The sequence below is a fragment of the Dunckerocampus dactyliophorus genome, chromosome 10 (genome assembly GCF_027744805.1).
Source record: "Dunckerocampus dactyliophorus isolate RoL2022-P2 chromosome 10, RoL_Ddac_1.1, whole genome shotgun sequence".
NCBI classification, from domain to species: Eukaryota; Metazoa; Chordata; class Actinopteri; order Syngnathiformes; family Syngnathidae; genus Dunckerocampus; species Dunckerocampus dactyliophorus.
The window spans coordinates 17,030,064-17,050,047 of record NC_072828.1 but is presented as its reverse complement, the minus strand read 5'-3'; the positions used below and the strand labels follow the sequence as shown (position 1 = coordinate 17,050,047).

The window sequence follows — 19,984 nt, the reverse complement described above, 5'->3', positions numbered from 1 at the left end:
CTAGACCACCGTGCGGCCCTGCTTGCATCATATCAATACCAATAAAGTAGTCAGTGTACAGCTGGTATAAGTGTATACATGTATTTACTGTCCCCTGGAAATAAGTCAACACTTATTAACACAGTTCTTAATGTCACAAAAAAAATTGGCCACAAAAATTGGAGCACCCCTAAGTTCAAATTAGGTCAAAAGTGTGAATATTTGTGTGACTACCATTATTCTCCAGCAATGTCTCGTCCACCTTCCATTTGTGGATAATGCTGCAGATGCTCAATAGCAGACGTGCTTGGCCAGTCCATCGTCTTTAGCTTTTTTAGCAAGGCAGTGTTCGTCTTGGAGTTGTGTGTGCGGTCGTTGTAGGAATAGTTTTTTCAAGGGAGGGATCATGCTGTTTTTCCATTATGTCACAGTGTACGTGCTGGCATTCACGTTTCTCTCAGTGAACAGCATCTCCCCAGTGCCATCAGCACTCAAGCAGTCCCACACCGTGACACGCGCACCACCATGCTTGACTGTACACAAGACGCACTTTAATTTGTACTCCTCCGCCACACGCGCTTGACACAATCTGAACTGCATAAGTTTATGTGGTCTCATCAGACCACGAGCCACTGTTCCAGTAATCCACATCCCAAGTCCTAAGTCTGATTGTCTTCAAAACTTTAAAACTGTTTTCAGCCTTCACGCGCTTGACACGATCTGAAATGCATAAGTTTATGTGGTCTCATCAGTATATGTGTATGTATGTAAATATGAGTTTGGATGCAGTAGTAATATTAAACGAGGATGATTAATGGAAAAAACAATAATAAAAATGATATAATAATACGTAATGATAAATGTTATTTACCTTTGAAGAGGAGTGGTCGAGCATACGTCGTCGTGGTGGAGTTGGAGGAGGAGTTATTGAAAAAAAGGACAAATGGTCGTCGTCGTTAGACTCTTCTAAAAGAGGAAGTGTTCTGTGGGTGGTGTAGAATTAAGAAGGCCTATTAACTCTTCATAAACTTTAATCACACGCTCGGTTGTATAATTTAGCTTTCCATTTAGTTTATCTCCTCAGCTTCTAACTCTTCCTTTGTTGGTTCCATTAGCAGTGTCACAGTGCCCTCTACTGGTCAAGCATGTACAGTAGCCGTATAAATACTGATTGAGCGACTACAAGGCAAAATAAAATATCGACCAGTTGGCTTGTGTTTGTATCCGCGAATGTTTGCTAGTCGGGTGTTCGTAAGTTGGGGACCTAGTGTAGTTGGTTTATACACACACACACACAGATATACATATATATACATGTATACAAACACACACACACACACACACAACCTGTACAGGTGAACTAATTTTGAATGCACATGCCCAACATATTCAATACGTAACGTAATATTTAGCAAACTTGCTGTTCTGTAACATAACAGTTGTGCATTTCCTTTTTTGTGAGTAGTAGATATGGAATATATATTAGGGCTGTCAATCGATTAAAATGTTTAATCACGATTAATTGCATTTGGTCCATAGTTAACTCATAATTAATAGGGATGTACATCTCTTGTGGCGAACACTTCCATACGAACCTAGATACAAGGGTTAAGATACGATACAAAAACAACATATTTTAAAAACAGAACAATTCAATGCAGTGTACAAAGGATACGATTCGATCTTATTTGATTCAATCATTACATTTGTAGATGTAGACAAATGTAAAAACTTCTATTTATAACTTACATTATAAAATAAGGAAGCCAATTGTACAAAAGTGTCATTCTTACGGTATTTTCAAATGTGTAAAAGACACATCATAACCCCAAGCATGCTGTAAAGCAGGGGTTCCCAGCCAAGGGGCCGCGGGAAACATTCAGGTGCAATCATTAAAAAACACACACACACACACACACACAAAATTAAAAATGAAATAATTTGGCAATTTTTTGTAAAGTGATACACATTTTGGACATATGGGTCATTGCTTTATTAAAAAAGTAATATATAGTTAGAAATCCCACAACGTTTGCATGTTTAATGCGAGCGGCGACTTCTTCCACTTTGTTCCACGGTCCTTGAACGCACCATTTAACTTTGGAATGCATCCTGTCCCATGATACACACAAGACTACTCTCCTGTATTTTTCTGTTTCTTCTTTCATCTCATATTTGGTAAAAAAAATGTTGATACCATGTGGGAATGCATGAAGGTAAGATTTGATGACCTTATTGAGTGCTAATGTATATATTTGTTGGTGCACCTCTCTGAAAAAAAAACAAACAAAAAACCTACTGTATGTATCTTACGTTTGTGATGAAAATATTTCCCGGTGACCAGCTAGCTAGTAAAGCTAGCGAGAGCTAATGCTATTTAGAGCCATTGTCATTGACACAAGCCCCAAATAGCTGCCCTAGGCTATGCCTGCCCGTAAGTAGTAGCTCTCGCCCAAATTTTAGCTAGCAGTTCAAAGCAAAAATCCACTGAGAGACGGTTCGCATCTAAAAAAAACACTTGTTGGTTGGGACACTCTTATACCACGGTACCACTGTATTAATGACAATTAAAAAAAATAACTGCAGTAACTTCTCTCTTCTTCCTGGCCGCGTACTTTTTGACAACTCAACTCACAGCGACACAAATAACTTTGGTCTTGTCGAGAGAGGCATCTGCCATGGAAGCTAAACTTACCATTCAAAATACCCTTCTCTGTTCCACCCTTTTCTGCGCCAATATTTGTTCCCTCTTCTGGCTGCCATGCTGCTGTGTTTCCTCAAACTATAGTGTGGGCCAAGGACGTGCGCACATTAATCACGCACCCAAAAAATTAATTAGTGCTGTAAAAGGGAAATTCCGCTAACGCATTATTAACGCGTTAACTTTGACAGCCCTAATATACATATACATATATATATTATATATGGTGTTCAAGTCAACCCTTACTTTGTCGCCTTTTGGTCCTGGAAGCCCTGTTAGACCTGGTGGACCCTGTAAGCCCTGGAGAAAATTGTATAAATAAAAGAAATACAATTTAGTAATTGTCACTTTGTTAAATTGAAAAAGTAACAATAGCAAAACAAAAAAATAATCATTGATATCATTGTTATTATTGTATTCTATACATTTTATATCAATAAATAACTATTAACTAATAATATAGCAAAAAAATAAAAAATGTTACAATGTGTTGCAGTATTACTAGTTGTATTACTATGTATTTATTAAATAATAACTATTATTAAAGATAATAGAATCCAAAACATTTTTACTAGCATTGTTTGTATACACAATGGTAATAAATAATTACATAGTAATAAAATAAAATATATTTAGATTGAATTTATATTTTGATATTTTATGTTGTGAAAATCAATGTTTTTTCAATTATTGCTGTGTAAAAAAAAAAAAAATACAGCGGTACCTCGGTTTTTGTTATTAAGTGTTTTCACAACGAAAATTGAAGCATATGCAAACCAAAGCAGTTTTTTCCATAGGGAATAATGTAAAGCCGATTGATTCATTGAACGACAAATTAAATGGAATTAAGTGAACATTTCACATCAGTTTTGACTTTGCTGATGACTCTTGCTGGCAGACTACAAGGAGCAGAGTAGAAGAGGGGAGGGGTTGACCCACACCTACAAAAAATTCTCAACATCTTTGATTGTGATCTCTGTTTTGCTAACACCATCAACATTAGCTTCCTTGAGTTCTTATTTCTTTTCCAGGATGGAACTTATTTTTTGTGCGGCAATCGGACTAGTTTGTGTAACATTCTCATTTGCGTTTGCCAAATGAATGTGCCTTGTGGGATACCGTAGTAAAATTTGACTTGAAAACTGAATCATATGAAAACAGGGGTGTTGGATAACCAAGGTTTGATTGTAGTAGGTTGTTATTATTGTTAACCTTAATACATTCATCCTTCCATTTTCTATACCGCTTGTCCTCATTAGGGTCACAGGCGAGCTGGAGCCTATCCCAGCTGACTTCAAGCAAGAGGTGAGTACACCTGGTCTGGTGGACTGGTCACTAGACAATCAAAGGGCATCAGTAAACAACCAGTCACACCATGAGACCATTGAAAATCTACATTTAACCTAACATGCATATTTATAAGATGCGACAGAAAGCTGGAGTAACCAGGGACAACCCACACATGCAAAAACCACGAAGCGATGCCTAAATCGAGATTCGAACCCTCGGTCTTCTGACTGTGAGGCCAACATGCTAGTCACTCTCCACCATGCAGCAACCTTAATACAATTAAATCTATGTAATTTGATTGTAAAAAAAAAAGGAACCCTTATTTTTTAACAGTGTTGGGTGTAGAAAAGGGTTTTTCTTTCATACACATTTTAGTTTTTAAGATTACAATTCCACAATTGAACCGAATGAGGGAGACATTCACTGCCATCATTCTCATATTCAAGTGGCACTCAGGTTGACAAACGAGTTCCGTTCCTACAACGACCTGGCCCTTCTGTGTAGTGTTAAAGAGTTTTGTGATTTCTGACTGTCTGTGAACGTGACAGGTCCTGACTGTGTCTGTGTGTGGGTGCACGTGGAGGACAGTTGGGTTTTCCGATGTTGTTTTGGTGTGGTTGCAGCTAAGAATAGCATGTTGATCGACCACCTCCTCCTCATCCTTACAATGTCCAGGTTAGCCAACGCTACACTACGATCTTTATCCTTAATGATGGTTGCGACAGTTGAGTGTTGAGAGCAGAGTAGCTGTGTGTGAGTCACACGTAGAGTATTCTTCAGCTGTAGGTAGTTCTCAAGCCAGTCTCATATTGACAGAACAACATGAACTTTTCAATGAATTTACGGGAGAGCATTTGTAACCACAAAACACCAAAAACGCCGGAAACCGAGGACCGCTCGTCATCTTACACAATAACATTTTTTGTTTAAAGTAGTTACATTAAAACTCTAAAATCCATCTTTAAAATAAATCTATAACAAAATGTCATCTTACCATTTGACCTTGGTGCCCTGGCCTTGGTTCTCGTCCAGAAGGTGTGTGTTCAAGATGCTGGCTTACTGTTTTAGGACTGTTCATTGGAGATTCCCTCTCTGATTGGGTGGATTCTCCTGGAGTCCTTTCTGCTGATGGTTGATCATGTTCCTCAGGGAGATCAGTGTTATCATTAGAACCCATGTTTGTAACATGTCTTTCCTCTTGCTCCTCACTATCCACGCCTATATCTTTACCACCATCTGTGCCTGGTGGTCCTTGTTCTGGTTCCAACGTGTCTCCTGATTTCTTATCGTGATCTTCCACAGTCACTGCTTCAAGAATACTTCCTGCTTCTCCTCTGAGAATGTGTGTAGAAACAGTGATGTTTGGAACTGGTGCACAAAAGTGCTCCTCTCCTCTTCTCTCAGTGGATACCTCTTCTCCTTCTGCTCGGAAGAATGGAGGTTCCACAAGTGGAGGTGTCATCTCCGAGCTCTCTGAACTTGCAGGTTGGGATCCTGATGGGAGACCTGGAGCTGTGGGCCCCTCGGGCTGAAGGTGAAGACTTGGAATAACTGTCTCAAGATTTTCAGAGACTGATGTGTCTTTCTCAGCTGTCAAAGTTGGAAAGGCGGCTCGTGTCCACAGTTCCCTTTCAGATTCAGTTTCAGGACGGGGATTCAACAATGAAGCTTCTGGTTCATTATCTTCACCTTCTTGACTTTTTCCTATGTCCATGACGGTTTCCACTGCAGCTCCATTGTCAAAGGTCAAAGGGGAGATGCTGCTTCCTGCATCCGGTGTTGGTGTCACCTCAGCAGGTTTGACCTGTACATTCAGGTCTTGAGAGTTGAGTGGTCCGGATGATAGCAGGACGATGTCGGACAGAGTGGTCTCATTTGGAATGCTAACCTCCTGGAGACACAAGGAGAAACATTTAAAAGTTACATTGCGCAGTCTGTAACAGAATCAATTGCTGCTGGGCAGAATTCATGGGGCACAGCCATACTTGCTACAAAAACAATAGCAAGAAATTGGTATTTAGAAGTCTTGGTCACTATACTTTTTCTTTTGGGCAGAGGGCATCACTGCCCAGCGTAAATAATATATATACCTCCACTTAGGAAGCAGGCGGAACTGTGGGAATAAGGTGTGGAAAAATGAGCGAGGCCTAATGTTTTCAGGTTGAAACATTAGCGTATTTAATAGTATCAGCCTTTCATCCACACGGCAACGGCGTTCTGGGTGCCCTGAAACTGTATTTTTAACGACTTCCAGAGTGGGTAAATCTGATAACGCCACTTATTGCTGCCATGTAGACACCCACTGCTTTCTGAAAACGCTGATGTCACCACCCTGTGATCAGAAGAATAACGGGGAGCCTCGCACGCCTAACAACAACAATACTGGTGGGCTATAGAGCTATGTTTGTGCTGCAGTTGCATTCTCCTGATATTTTTGCCCTCCTCAAATCCTCAGTCCGGTACTAACATGTCCCTAACACTAACATGTCGGGAATAAACAGCATCCAATGACGCCTCCTCCAATTAGACAGTAAGAGTCTGTTCAGATGCTTGTTTTAGTGTTGCTCCCAATGTACTTTCAAATAGTTTAATGGCTCACAGAGGTGTGTTTTTCCTACCTGTGTGCCTGTTGAAGTGGAACATCTTTTGTCGTCGTGGAGATAGAACTGTATGACTGGTGTCGTCTGTCCTAACACATATATCATCTGCTGAATGGGCCCCTGAACGCACCATTGAACAAAAAGATACATACATGAATCAAAAGTAAATGAACCTGTGTACAGTTCATGTAAAAGAGTTTATTTGTTGTAGAATACTTGGAATTTGGAAACATTCCATCGTTTAGACACTCACTGGCCAAATGATTAGGTACATCTGCACTATCTAATGAAGTCAAATCAAAGCTTTGTATTTAAAATAACATAATAATGCTGGGGTATTTATTTAAAAATATGTTTATTGTAACATGTGGGGAAAGGCCCGACTACCAACTGCCATTGTTCTGATTCTCTGCACCGTTGTCCTCGCAGAATGCTGGAGCTCAAACGTGGTTGAGTTCTACATGCAGTTCTACTTTGGAACACAGAAATGTCCAAATATGATTTTTTTCTTAATGAAATGACTTGGTCAGATCAAATGACTATTCATATTTTTAGATCTTATTAGATTCCAGGTGTACCTAATGAAGTGACCGGTGACTGTACGTTCCACCAGAAAAACAAACATATCACAGCAGTTTGATTCTGATTTGATTTTTAAAGCACATTGAAATTGTATTTGATTCTTTGTATTTTCTGGTGTCCAATAACATGAAAACTAAAATAAACATGTTTCTGTTTGAAACATGTTTCAAACTTCCGGTAAAAAAAATTTACAAATCTATAGAACATTTTAGATACAGTACGTAGAAAGAAATAGCTAAAATTGTGCTATTCTGCCTCACTAATTTAAGACGAAAGCTTAAATAACATACAGTGATATAAAATGCTAACACAGTTCTGCCTGTATTGCTCCTTACAGGCAGGACTATATTACCGTAATACGTTCTAACAGATGAATGGAGGACTTACACAGCTGAGCAGCAGTAGCAGCAACCCCTGCATGTCTTCTGATGAAAGATCTCTCATGGATTGTTTTGACTTATATGTTGGCTCTGTGGGAGTCTGGAGGTCCTGGGTCTGACACACACACGGACACACACCCACACACACATCCAGTAGGTTTATACTCGTACTCGGACATACACACACGGACTGTAGAACTTTGGGAATACTCCGCCTTCCTGGAAAGCTCAGCCCTGCATGTTGAATCTGTACCAAATGATATACTGTACCTTTACCTATACCACGCTCCTTCAATACCTTCATTCTGTCATGTGGATAAGATACTGTAAGGTTCAACAAAAATCAGATGCAAAAGTTGACAAAAGTGGTGTTTAAAGTGGTCCAGTGCTTTATTTAGGCTCAAATAACAGGAAGTCTCATCATTTTATGGTAAGAATGAGAAATGAGATGATCTGATACAAACTCCTGTTGCCTGCAAATCTCTGAGAGAAGTCGCACAAAACAGCAGAATGCGGACTTCCAAGTCAGTGTGATCTTATACCAGTTTCCATTAAAGTGTCATTCGAGAGTCCAACTTTCCTCTGTAGTTGAACTTCATTTATCTATGTCACGTAAATGACGACTTCCTTTTTTTTTCCACTGCATCAGTGCTTTGCTTGCCTGCCATCAAACTTAACCTCGAGCCTTCCCCCTTTCATCTTTGGCCTTGACAGGAAGGTCGGAGAGCGAGGACTGTGACCCAGGTGAGGAATGTGGCATGGGAATCCAAAGAGTGCACGGCTGCAGCCTCACTGTCTGCTCAAGATGGATACAATTTACGGTAAATTTAGGTCTGTAGGGAGTTTTCGATGCCACTCCCTTAAGTGCGCTCTGGGGACACTCCAAAGTCCAAAAGGCCAATCTAGTGTGGATATACATTGATATTTTTGATACATCTCTTGTATTGGATCCCATTAGTTTGTGTAGGTGTGCCAGTGTATGGCTTTGTAAAGACAGAGTCTAAAATGACCACAGGAAGATAAATATATAGTTTATGACTTTGAAATGCTGGTTTAAAAAGTAAACTGACAGCAACCGCATAGATTAAATACAAGTAAATATATGAGCCACTAGAACAATTTGGCCTTTTTCGATGTATTAGTTAAATTTGTATTATTATATATATATATATATATATATATATATATATATATATATATATATATATATATTTTTTTTTTGGTACAAATTTCTCTATTTTTTTTGCATAATTATATTTTATGTACCGTCTTTATTTATTTATTATTATTTAGTAGCGCTACATGAGTCAAAGATTAAATTCAGCTAAACATATGAGCCAATACAAATGTGTATTACTATTGTTTATTTAGTCAAAGTACCATTAAAAAAGTTTGTAATCTACATCTGAGCAGCAACATTGCTGCTTTTTGTGTATTATTAGTACTTTTAATATTTTATTATTATTATTGTTATTAATAATGAATAACATTATCTTTATTAGTAGTATTTGTTTAATGATTTCATTTAAATTTTGCATTATATCGGACCTCATTAGCTATACAGGTGGACTTTTAAAAAAAGTCAAAATTATTATTTGCATATTTAACATACTTCCCATTTATTATATTTTTAAATAAAAAATGTTAAGTAAATTTTAATAAATACGTTTTTTAATTAATTAATTTTAATTAAGTAATTTTTGTAAAATATTAAATTCCACTAAACATCTGAGCCACAGCAGCAGTTTTTGGATTTATTTTTTAAAATCTTTGACACTTTTATATTATTACACACTGTTTTGGTAATCATTCACTCACTCATCATTTGTGTCCTGCTAAAAACAGGAAAGTATTTATTTGTTTTAGTGTGTCACAGAGACCAAAGACTTTCCACTTGAAGAGCTGTTTTAGCACATCAATGCAAACTTCGTCACAAAGCTGACACATTCTGACAGCATTAACGCAGTACTTGGAGACATTCGAGGTCAAAGTTCACACCTAAGCCTGGAAGGTCTCCCTAGTTAGGAGTGGTGACATCATGGCTAGCAGTAGCAGAAAGTAGTTCAACAAACAAAGTCTGTAGTTATGGTACGAGCTTGTAATAGGTAGAATAATAGCGCTGTTGTAGCCATGGCGACTTCAATCACCGACAATATTTCAGTGAGATCTCCAACCACCAAGAAAAAATTTCATTTTTTTTTGTCCTGTCCCGGCATTAGGGCAGCTCGTATTGTTGGTCTGAATGCCATTAGGTGCTCAACAGATTTGCTCTGCCAGGGAAAAGTGTGAGATACACTTCCCCTGTTATACAGAATTGATTTGACTGAGATGTTTCTCTTGTCATGCAAATTTGCAGCGGACGGAACGGAGCAGGAGGGGATAGAGAAGAAGAGATAAGAAAACAAAAGGGGGTGTGCGGGGACAAGAAGGCGATAATAAAGAGCGGGACAAGGACATAGGACAACAACAGTTGCGACAACAATAAGAAAACAACAGAAACATACATACATACAAACAAACAGGACTACATCAGCATTTTCATGGAACAAATACTAAAATTGAAGTTGTAAATGGTGGTCAGTCCTTCTGTTAGTGTTCAGGCCAGCAGAGAAGGATTTGCGCCACTGCGAAACACACAGGCAAGAAAGTGACATTACTGAAACATGACTATAAACATTTCCAAAAACAACTGAAGGATGCCTGGTGGGATACATTGTAGTCTACCATTTATTTGTACCACCTCAAAGATGGTGTTTGGGCTGCCACTCAATAAAAATAAATAGTCACCAAGGCAATAAGACAAGTGATGCCTCTTTAATGCTTATGTAAACACATCTTTTCTGCGTTTCTAATCTTAACGGTGCATGGATTTACACTTTATACAACATATTAACACAAGAAAACCTCTCTGAATACGTAAGAAAATCCTGGCTGGAGAGGGAACTCTTAGGAATGTTCCCAGGCACAGATGAGGCTGTTATGTACACACTTATATTAAGGCTATGTGCACACATACACTGTAATTTTTCTATAACTATTTACCACCAAAAAACATAAACACAATGCCAATGCAGATGGCACTACAACCTATAACTTTAAGGCCATTTTAGCCAATTAGAAGCCTGAAGAAAATCATTTCAGGAAAAGGAATAACAACAATTGAAAATTAAGGGGAAGAAATTGCCAAAAAAAAAAGTATTTGTCCACATGCGTATTAATGGCATGCCAAAGTAACACATGGCACTACAACCTGTAATTTTCAGGCTATTTAAGCCAATTAGAAGCGTGAAGAAAGTCATTTCAGGAAAAGGCAGAAAAACAACAAAATTGTGTTTGAAAAAAAATGCTTTTTCCACATGAAAATGCTTTTGCGGACTACCATGAGCATGTCGGAGCACCATGGGGCACTACAACACTTAACTGTAAGTTGTATCCAATCAGAAGCCTGCATAAAGTCATTAAGAAAAAGGCATAACAACAACAGCAAAATTCAGTGGGGAAAAAAAACAAAAAACAAAATGAAAAATTCGCAGCCAGCACATGTCAATGCAACAGGTGGCACTATGACTCCTACTTTATCCAATGAGAAGCCTGAAGAAAGTCATTTTGGAGAAAGGCACAAAAAAAAAAAAAATTATGGCAATGATAAAAAAAAAAAAAAACTCTCAAGAAAATCGACACCAACAAAATCTCTGTTCCATTGCTTTTTACAGGCTGTCAGAAGCATGCCAAAGCAACGGGTGGCGACGTAACTCTTAAATATAAAGTCATATATTAAGCAATAATGGGCGCATTTAATGTACACAAATAATGTAGAAGTATGAGAAAAAAAAGTTGCAATATTTCAACAGGGTTTTAAAGAAAGAAGTTAAAAATAAGTCGTAACATTAATGACAGTTTTTTGGTGCAAAGTTTGGGAAGATTGACATGAAGCAAAATGTTAATTTTGTGAACAAAACGAGATGCATTTCAAAAAAGACCCATCTTGATGTGTGAATGGCCCCAAGATTACGATTAACCTGACCTGTGTGTGATATAAATGTGCGGTTATTTTCAGTTCAGGACATTCACTGTGGGACTGCAGCATCCTTTCTTAAGCAAGTAGATCATGTGTTCACATTTTAGTCAAGTTACAGTGGCACCAACAGCACATTGTATACAGTAAATACACAACTTCAAAACAGTGTGGAGGAGAAATTGTTGCTGGGTTGGAAACAGAAATGAATACACGTGAATACATGAATACACACTGCATCTTCGCCGTGTGTGGAAGTGAAAATACCGCAATGTTTACATGAGGCAGTGATGCAGCAGCTTAAGACAGAACGCTACATTCCAATTCCTCTAAAAAGCACGTCTTTATGGTCATCATGTGGTGGAAGAAGGCAGCACATCCTTACGGAAGAACACATCCTTGGGCTCTATGTACCGGAAGAAAATGGCTTCAGTCACATCCGCTTCCGGAACAGGAATGTATAGAGTGAAAAAAGTTTGCTTTTCTACCATTACAGCAGTGGCAAATGTGGACCTTGTAAACATTCTTAAGATTTCAGAATTTATAAGAAAGGATTCTCAATATCCAATCACATCACAGAGCAAACATTCCATACGTCTGTAATAACGACTCATTCATTGCTGCCTACATATAATGCACATTTTCTACTTTGTGTAAACAGGAAGTTTGCCATGGCTACTCGCCAGTTGTATTCTGGCAAATGTGGTCCAAAATGAGTCTGCTGGAGACCAACAACAACCCTCCCAAATTCCCTGAACATCAGATGCTAATAAATTCCATTCTGCATTATACATTTTTACATGCTACCTCTATGTTTACATCCAGAAAATGCAATTTAGATGATCACTGGCTACATTTTGCTGACAAAATATTGGGATTTTCTTAAACCACTTAATCAATTACTGTACTGACCCAAATACAACACGACCCTGAATATAAGATGACACCGCTTTTCGAAGACCATTTATGGGAAAATATTTTTTAAGACAAAAAAAAGAGCTAAATTACCGTATTGACCTGAATATAAGACGACCCCTGTTTGTCAAAACCTGTTTGGGAAAAAGATTTTTCAAGACAGAAAAAGGCCAAATTACTGTATTGATCCTACTATAAGACAAACACTGTTTTTCAAAACCTGTTTCTGCAAAAAATACTTTTTCAGACAAAAAATAATCTTTTTTTTTCCACACAGTGGTGTGAAGACGGGTTTGCCCCCTTACTGATTTCTTATTGTTTTGCATGTTGGTCACACTTAAATGTTAAACATCATCAAACAAATTTAAATATAAGTCAATGCCAACACAACTGAACACAAAATTCAGTTTTTAAATGAAGCATTTTCTTATTAAGGGAATGAAAAATCAAAACCTACATGGCCCTGTGTGAAAAAGGGATTGCCCCCCTCCCCTGTTAAAACATAACTGAGATGAATTGATATCTATCAGTCTGGAAAACGTTATAAAGCCTTATCTAAAGCTTTGGGACTCCAGCGAACCACAGTGAGAGCCATTATCCACCAATGGCAAAAACATGGAACAGTGGTGAACCTTCCCAGGAGTGGCCAGCCAACCAAAATGACCCCAAGAGTACAGCGATGACTCATCCAAGAGGTCACAAAAGACCCCACAACAACATCCAAAGAACTGCTGGCCTCACTTGCCTCAGTTAAAGTCAGTGTTCATGACTCCACCAGAAGAAATACACTGCATGGAAGAGTTCCAAAACAAAAACCACTGCTGAAGAAAAAGAACTTTAAAGGGATAGCTGGGATTTTTTGTATGACATCCCCATCAGCGGTGTAGTACATCAACAGTGACGTACCCCACACTCATTCCCGTGAGTTCAGTTCTGGTCGTATTTCCGTGATGAGAAATGTAGTTCCACTTTGTTGATGGGGCCACTTAAGTAAGAGTTTGGCTTCTCAAAACAATTTGCGTTCAAAAGAGTAATACATTTGCATCCAAAAATGCCTCCTTGAAAAAAATCAGACCTCACAAATCTCTCTGCATGACATACAGTATGTCTTGTGTTTGGATATAAATCCAATATGTAACCGATGCCACTGCAGTCTCAACGTTGGAGTCACGTATATCCGACCTATACATTGAAAGGCGTTTTATTATTTAATATTTTTGTGTCAGTGAAGTGGCTGACGTCAATGTCCCACCACCCCTGGCTCCGACTCCTTACCTAGACGCTCCTTGGAGCAGATGTTGCAACAGTCTCAATCTTCTATGCAAAATAATTTAAGAAAATGTGCACAAAATCCTTGAAGTTGCCACAAACGTGCCAGGACTGATACGAGGAGTTGGGGCTACGTTTACTTCCATAAACACGCTGCCTGCGACGTTGTGTTTTGTGAGCAAGCGCGCCACTTCCTGAACACATCGCGTTCACGTTACTCACAAAAACAGGTATAATTTTTTTTTGTAATGTGAACAACTACATAAAAAGATTGTATTTTAACAAAAAATCTGAATTGGTCATCATACCCTGCAGTGTGAATGTAGCCTAAAATGTCTTTTTCAGACCTAAAAAAACCCCAAACACTCTTACGTTATATTCTGGTCAATACGGTCACTAATCAATTACCAACTTTACCGGTGAACAGTTTGTGGGAAAGTCCATAAAGGCATCCTTGGCTGAATTTGGTGTGGAAGAGCTGGACGCCATCAAACACCTGTGAGCCAGGCCCTCTCATTTAACATACACGACCCTTGACCTCATAAATGCTCTTCACAAAGACACTCCAGACTCTTGAAGAAAGTCCGACTCAATACTTTAGCCCACACAGCATGTTTTGTTCAAATACATGACAAAGGAGAAGGAAGGCTTGTGTGAATGATGTAGCATACGAGCTTTTCTCCAGTGAGTACACACACATTAGGTCACTCCAGGCACAGCAAGAATACACACAAGGACAAAATAGAGACAAACAGCAAACAACGCTGATAAATGGCAGTGGTGTTTAGTTCTGCCTGTGATGCTACTGCTACTGACAACAGCCAGTCAGGTCTTCCCAGCTTCTTTTTCCAGTTTTAGCAGCGGTCATCCTCGTCTGTGTCACTCACCAACTCACCAGTGCTGGCCGGGCAAGCCTGCACTAAGTTCTTCCGGAAATGTCCATTAGGGACCTGCCAGGAGTGTCTCAGCTGAGGGGCGGAGCTGATAGCATTGGCCCGTCCCAGGCTGGTAGCCACGGCAGTCTCGAAAGTCAGGGTCCCCTGCTGCTTCTCACCTGCCTGGCTGCCACTGAGGTCCTCATGAAACGGGAGGTAAGGCTCAGATATGTAACGGTGGGGGGACGGATGGCTCGGACCGGATGAGGAGGACTCCTTGGAAGGTTTGTGGGGGCCCCGATGTGGGCTGTTTCCTGCAGAGGCAGGGGCCGGTGTGCTGGAGGGTTGATCCCGGCTCACCAGGGGGGAGTAGGAGATGTGAGGACGGGGGCGGGAAGGGGTCTGTGGAAGCTGGCGCCGGTTACGTGGGGTGCCGGACTCTGAGGCTGAATGGACAGGACTGCCAGAGATGTTGACCTGGACACAGCATATGATGTTCAGGGATGATTGTTCCAATGCTAATTCTAATCATGAGAACCCCAGCGACAATAGAAAACTTGTTTTTTTTATTCTCACCGTAAATTTCATTCTTTTTTGATGTACAGTTGTAACCAGAAGTTGACATACACTATTTAAAAAAACACAAACATTTTTTCTCTATCTGAAATTAAATCAGACTAAGCTTTTCCTGTTTTTCAGTTAGTATTACCACAATTATTTCTATTTGCTAAATGCTGCGATTACGAGAGAAGGAATATTTAAGATACATTTTTTTTAAATTACTTTCTTCAAAGTAAAACGTTTACATACATTTTCTTGGCATTTTGTAGCATTGCCTTTAAACTGTACGACTTGGGTGAAGTGTTTTGTGTATCCTTCCACAAACTCCCCACAGTAGTTTGCAGGAATTCTGGCCCATTCCTTCTGATAGAACCGGTGTAGCTGATTGAGGTTTGTAGGCCACCTTGCTCACACACGTTTTTTCAAATCTGCCCATACATTTTCTATGGGATTGAAATCAGGGCTTTGTGATGGCCACTCCAAAACATTGACTTTGCAGTCCTTAAGCCACCTTGTAACTATTTTGGTGGTATGCTTAGAGTATTTGTCCATTTGGAAGACCCATTTGCAACCAAACTTTATCTTCCAGGCTGATGGCTTGAGATGTTGCTTCAATATTTCCACATAATGTTCTTCCTTCATGATGCCATCTGTTTGACCAAATGCACCAGTTCCTCCTGCAGAAAAACAGCCCCACAACATGATGCATGATGCTGCCATCCCATACTTCACAGTTGGGATGGTGTTCTCAGGTTTACAGGCTCTTTTCCTCTAAATGTTGTATGCATGTTTGAAATAAATTAAACCATACCATACCATACCAACGGTCATTATGGGAAAACAGTTCCACTTTAGTTTCATCAGACCACAGGACATGTCCAAAAATTAGAGACTTTGTCCCCGTGTACGTTTGCAAAACTGTAATCTGGCTTTCTATATTGTTTTTATATGGCTTCTTCTTGGTAGAGAGGCCTTTTAGCCCTTGTCCGTACAAGACTCTCACTACCTTAGCCATCATCTTCACAAGCCTTGGTTCTGGTGTTGATTTGCACATTTCGGACCAAAACCCGTCTCCTTCCTGAGCCTATGATACCTATGACGGCTGGACACTCCCATGTTGTTTATGCTTGCGGACAATTGCTAGAAAAAGTGAGCGGGCACCTTCAAGCATCAGGAAATGGCACCCAAGGATGAACCAGGTTTGTGGAGCTCCACGATACCTTCCCTGACATCTTGGCTGATTCCTTTTCATTTCCCCATAATGTCAAACAAGGAAACGGTGTGTTTGAGGTGTGGCCTTAAAATACATGCAGAGGTGCGCCTCAAACTAACTCAAATGTTGTCAGTTAACCTGTCAGAAGCTTCCGAAGAAGCCATGTCATCATCATGTGGGGTTCCCTACATTGTTTAAAGACATGGTCATCTTTATATGCGTAAACCTTTGACTTTGAATAAGGCAATAAAAACTCTCTAAAATAATTTCTCTCTCGTAATTGCATAAACAGTATTTAGCAAACAGAAAAAATGTTGGGAATCCTAACTGACCTAAAACAGCAAACGTTTAGTCGTATTTAATTTCAGATAATGGGGAAAAAACTATTTGTGTGTTTTTATGTAAACATCCCGTTTCAATTGTATGACATATGTTATTACTGTACATACAGTGGAACCTACTTAAGCCGGCCGCGCATTTGTCGCCAACTCGTCTACGTCGAACAACTCATCATGTCTGAGTGGTCTTATTAATAAAAAGTGCCGGCTTAAGTCGACGGTCACATATATGGCGGAGCGCTTTTCTCGACTTACAATTTAAAACCCAAAAAGTAATTTCTGTGAAAAATTGTTCCATATACTGAATGTCCATGTATTGTAGTCTTATCAGCTTCCTCATTATCACTGCAAATAAGCTTCAAAATAAAAGCATGGCAACATTAACCTGGATTCTACTACAGCAACGAACAAAATTCATCCTTTAAATTATTTTTAACCAGCAGGGAAACGCCACTGCCCCCTATCGCCCAACCCCTGAATCACAGTTCAGAATCATACACGACATTAGTCAGCCAGTCCAAGGGGCGATCAGATAAGCGGGTTCCACTGTATTACATTAAGTATCACATACATTTACCAATCAATGTAATTCCATGTTTTCAAGTTGCTGCTCTGTTGAAATACAAGTACCCTGTTGATTGTGAATGCCCACTTAACATTCTGAAGTCATATTAATCAAGTCATAACTCATACTGGTGCATGTTCTTGCTAGTATTGTACCCATCATTCACTTCGTCCTGCTCCCCCACCTGTCTCTGTAAAGAGCGAGTGCGTCCTTCTTTAGGCGAGAGCGAGCGTCTCCTTTCGCATGACGGGTCTCGACTGCGCTCCTCAGAGTTACAGCGGGACACATCTGGAGACAGCAGGTGGCGACGTTCTTTGGAACGCCCTCTCTCGTGACTGCTTTGATTGATTCTTGGGCCTGGGAGAGGAGTCCAATTATGCAGTTTCAGCATAAAAAGCCAATTACTATCTTAGCTGTCGTACACTGGACACTATATATACACTGTATGTTGGGTTGTGTCTGGTGAAAAATCTAACCTCTGTAGCTCTTCTGACGGAGCCTGTATGTGCTGTCTGGGCTGACTCTTTCCAGGGAATGTTGTTCTTGCCAGAGGCGGTTCACACACTGGTCTCCAATGGTGGAAAAGGAGCGCTTCATGAGCTTTCTGTCCACTGACATTCCAGGCTGTAGACACACATAGGCAAGCTCATATGTTAAAAATCGTCATCAATCGGGTGTAAGGTGGGGTGCACCCAGGACTGGTCACCTGTCACCCACAGGGCACATATACAGTATACAAACAGCCATTCACACTCACATTCACACCTATGGACAATTTAGAGTCTTGGGACTGTTAGAGGAAACCAGAGTACTTGGACTAAACAAGCACAGGCAAAACGTGCAAACTGCACACGAGCCACGATTTGAACTCACAACTACGTGACTGAGAGGCAGACGTGCTGACCACACCATCTACTGTGCTGTCCCCCAATCTATTCAACTTTTTTTTTTTCAAGCAGCATACCATGCACTGTGCTGACTATTCCTATTTCAGTTTCCTCTTCACATTTTATACTTTCTAAAATGAAAAGCCATTTGTCGCTTATGACCGTCCATCCATCCATCCATCTTGTATACCGCTTATCCTCAGCCTATCCCAGCTGACTTCGGGCGAGAGCCGGGGTACACCCTGGACTGGTCACCAGCCAATCGCAGGGCACATATAGACAAACAACCACTCCCACTCACATTCATACCTATGGACAATTTAGAGTCTCCAATTAACCTAACATGCATGTTTTTGGATGTGGGAGGAAACCGGAGTACCCGGAGAAAACCCACACATTGGAAACAAACTGTTCAGTAATTTAGTTAATTACTGAACCTAATTACTTGCCCTAAATGTATTGTTTCCAGTGTATTTGTATGAGTCCAAAACATGCATGTAAGTAAATTCAGGTTTGAGTCAAACAGCATAAGGTCAGTCCTAGAGATGTCGTGACCACAGTAGCCCACAGTAGCCCAAAATTCCTGGCGGCTCCCCGACTTCATCCATGTGAATCCACTTATACTGTAGATAGGCACTCTTTCTCAAACTAAGACTGCATGAGTGACTTCAAGTGAAGACTTATCAGTCCTTCCTACCTGTGGTTCCATAGCAAGTCTGGGCATAGAGGATGCTCTGATGGAGGACGTGCGCTGAGGTGACTTGACGACTGTTGGATCCTGTGCTGGGTGCTGCTTCACTTGGTTATACTCCACGACATCAGGCACCTATACAAATACAGAATTATGTAAATAATACCATTGGTATGCTGTCTTTGGTTATGTAAGGTGTTTTTGTAGTTTAAATGGGCCCTCCCGTAGGGAGTAGATGTTCACTTCCATGTCCACTGGACATGTATTGTACATTTTTTGACAAAACCACCTTCCTGCAGGGTCTGGCTGTAGACACTGTAGTTTGAATAAGAATAAAACAAATATACAAATATTTAGCAGAAATGGACAAAAGAAAAGAGCATTTTTAATGGTAAGTTTACCTTCAGAGCCCTGGCAGATGGCTCTCTCAAGACCAAAGTTATTTGCATCTACTGTCGCTAGAGTTGAGTTGTCACCGAAGTACGTCGAGTCTCAAATGCTAGAGAGAAGGTGCTGGAGCACTGTAGGTATTTTTTAATTGCCATTTATACAATGATACCTTGGCATACAAGTGTGTAACAACTAACGAGTGGTGTTTTTTAGGTGCGAGCCATATTTCGGCTGACTTTTTGCTTTGATCTACGAGCTAAAATTTGGGTTGCGAGCTGCTAGTTACTAGCAGGCGTAGCATATTTTTTTGTAATTGGTCAATATTTATTTTTCTAACACTGTTTTCATTTCACTTAGCTGTTAGGTGTTTTTGCAAACCTTTATTTGTAATGTTAATTACAATTATATTTTGTGAGATTATTTGCTTGAAGAGAATGATATTTGAGTGACGGACAGTTTACCCCACCAGTGTCTACTTGTTGTACATTGTGTTTGTTTTTTATACATTGAGCTGTTTAGAAAAACCTGAATATTTAATAAAGAAAAATGTTCATAAAGCAAACATAGTATCCAGTCTCATGTTGATAAGTGTATTAAAAAATTTGAAATTGTCTTCCAAAAGTACACATTATAGATTAAAACTTCTTTCTATCGATGATTAATAGTGATTAATTACAAATTAACTATGGACAACATGTGATTAATCACGATTAAATATTTTAATCGGTTGTCT

At 39.6% G+C, this 19,984-nt stretch overlaps 1 protein-coding gene across 1 annotated transcript in view; it reads right to left on the bottom strand.

The window, feature by feature from the left end:
- Positions 1–9,432: 9,432 nt before the first annotated feature.
- LOC129188475 (voltage-dependent R-type calcium channel subunit alpha-1E) overlaps positions 9,433–19,984 on the bottom strand; it is a 131,444-nt gene continuing 120,892 nt past the window's right edge. The window contains exons 46-49 of the mRNA XM_054789053.1: positions 18,868–18,996; positions 17,760–17,907; positions 17,468–17,640; positions 9,433–15,083 (exon numbers count right to left, since the gene is read on the bottom strand). Of these exons, the coding sequence (XP_054645028.1) occupies positions 14,586–15,083; positions 17,468–17,640; positions 17,760–17,907; positions 18,868–18,996 (948 nt within the window). The 3' untranslated portion in view covers positions 9,433–14,585. The remainder of the gene's footprint in view (positions 15,084–17,467; positions 17,641–17,759; positions 17,908–18,867; positions 18,997–19,984) is intronic.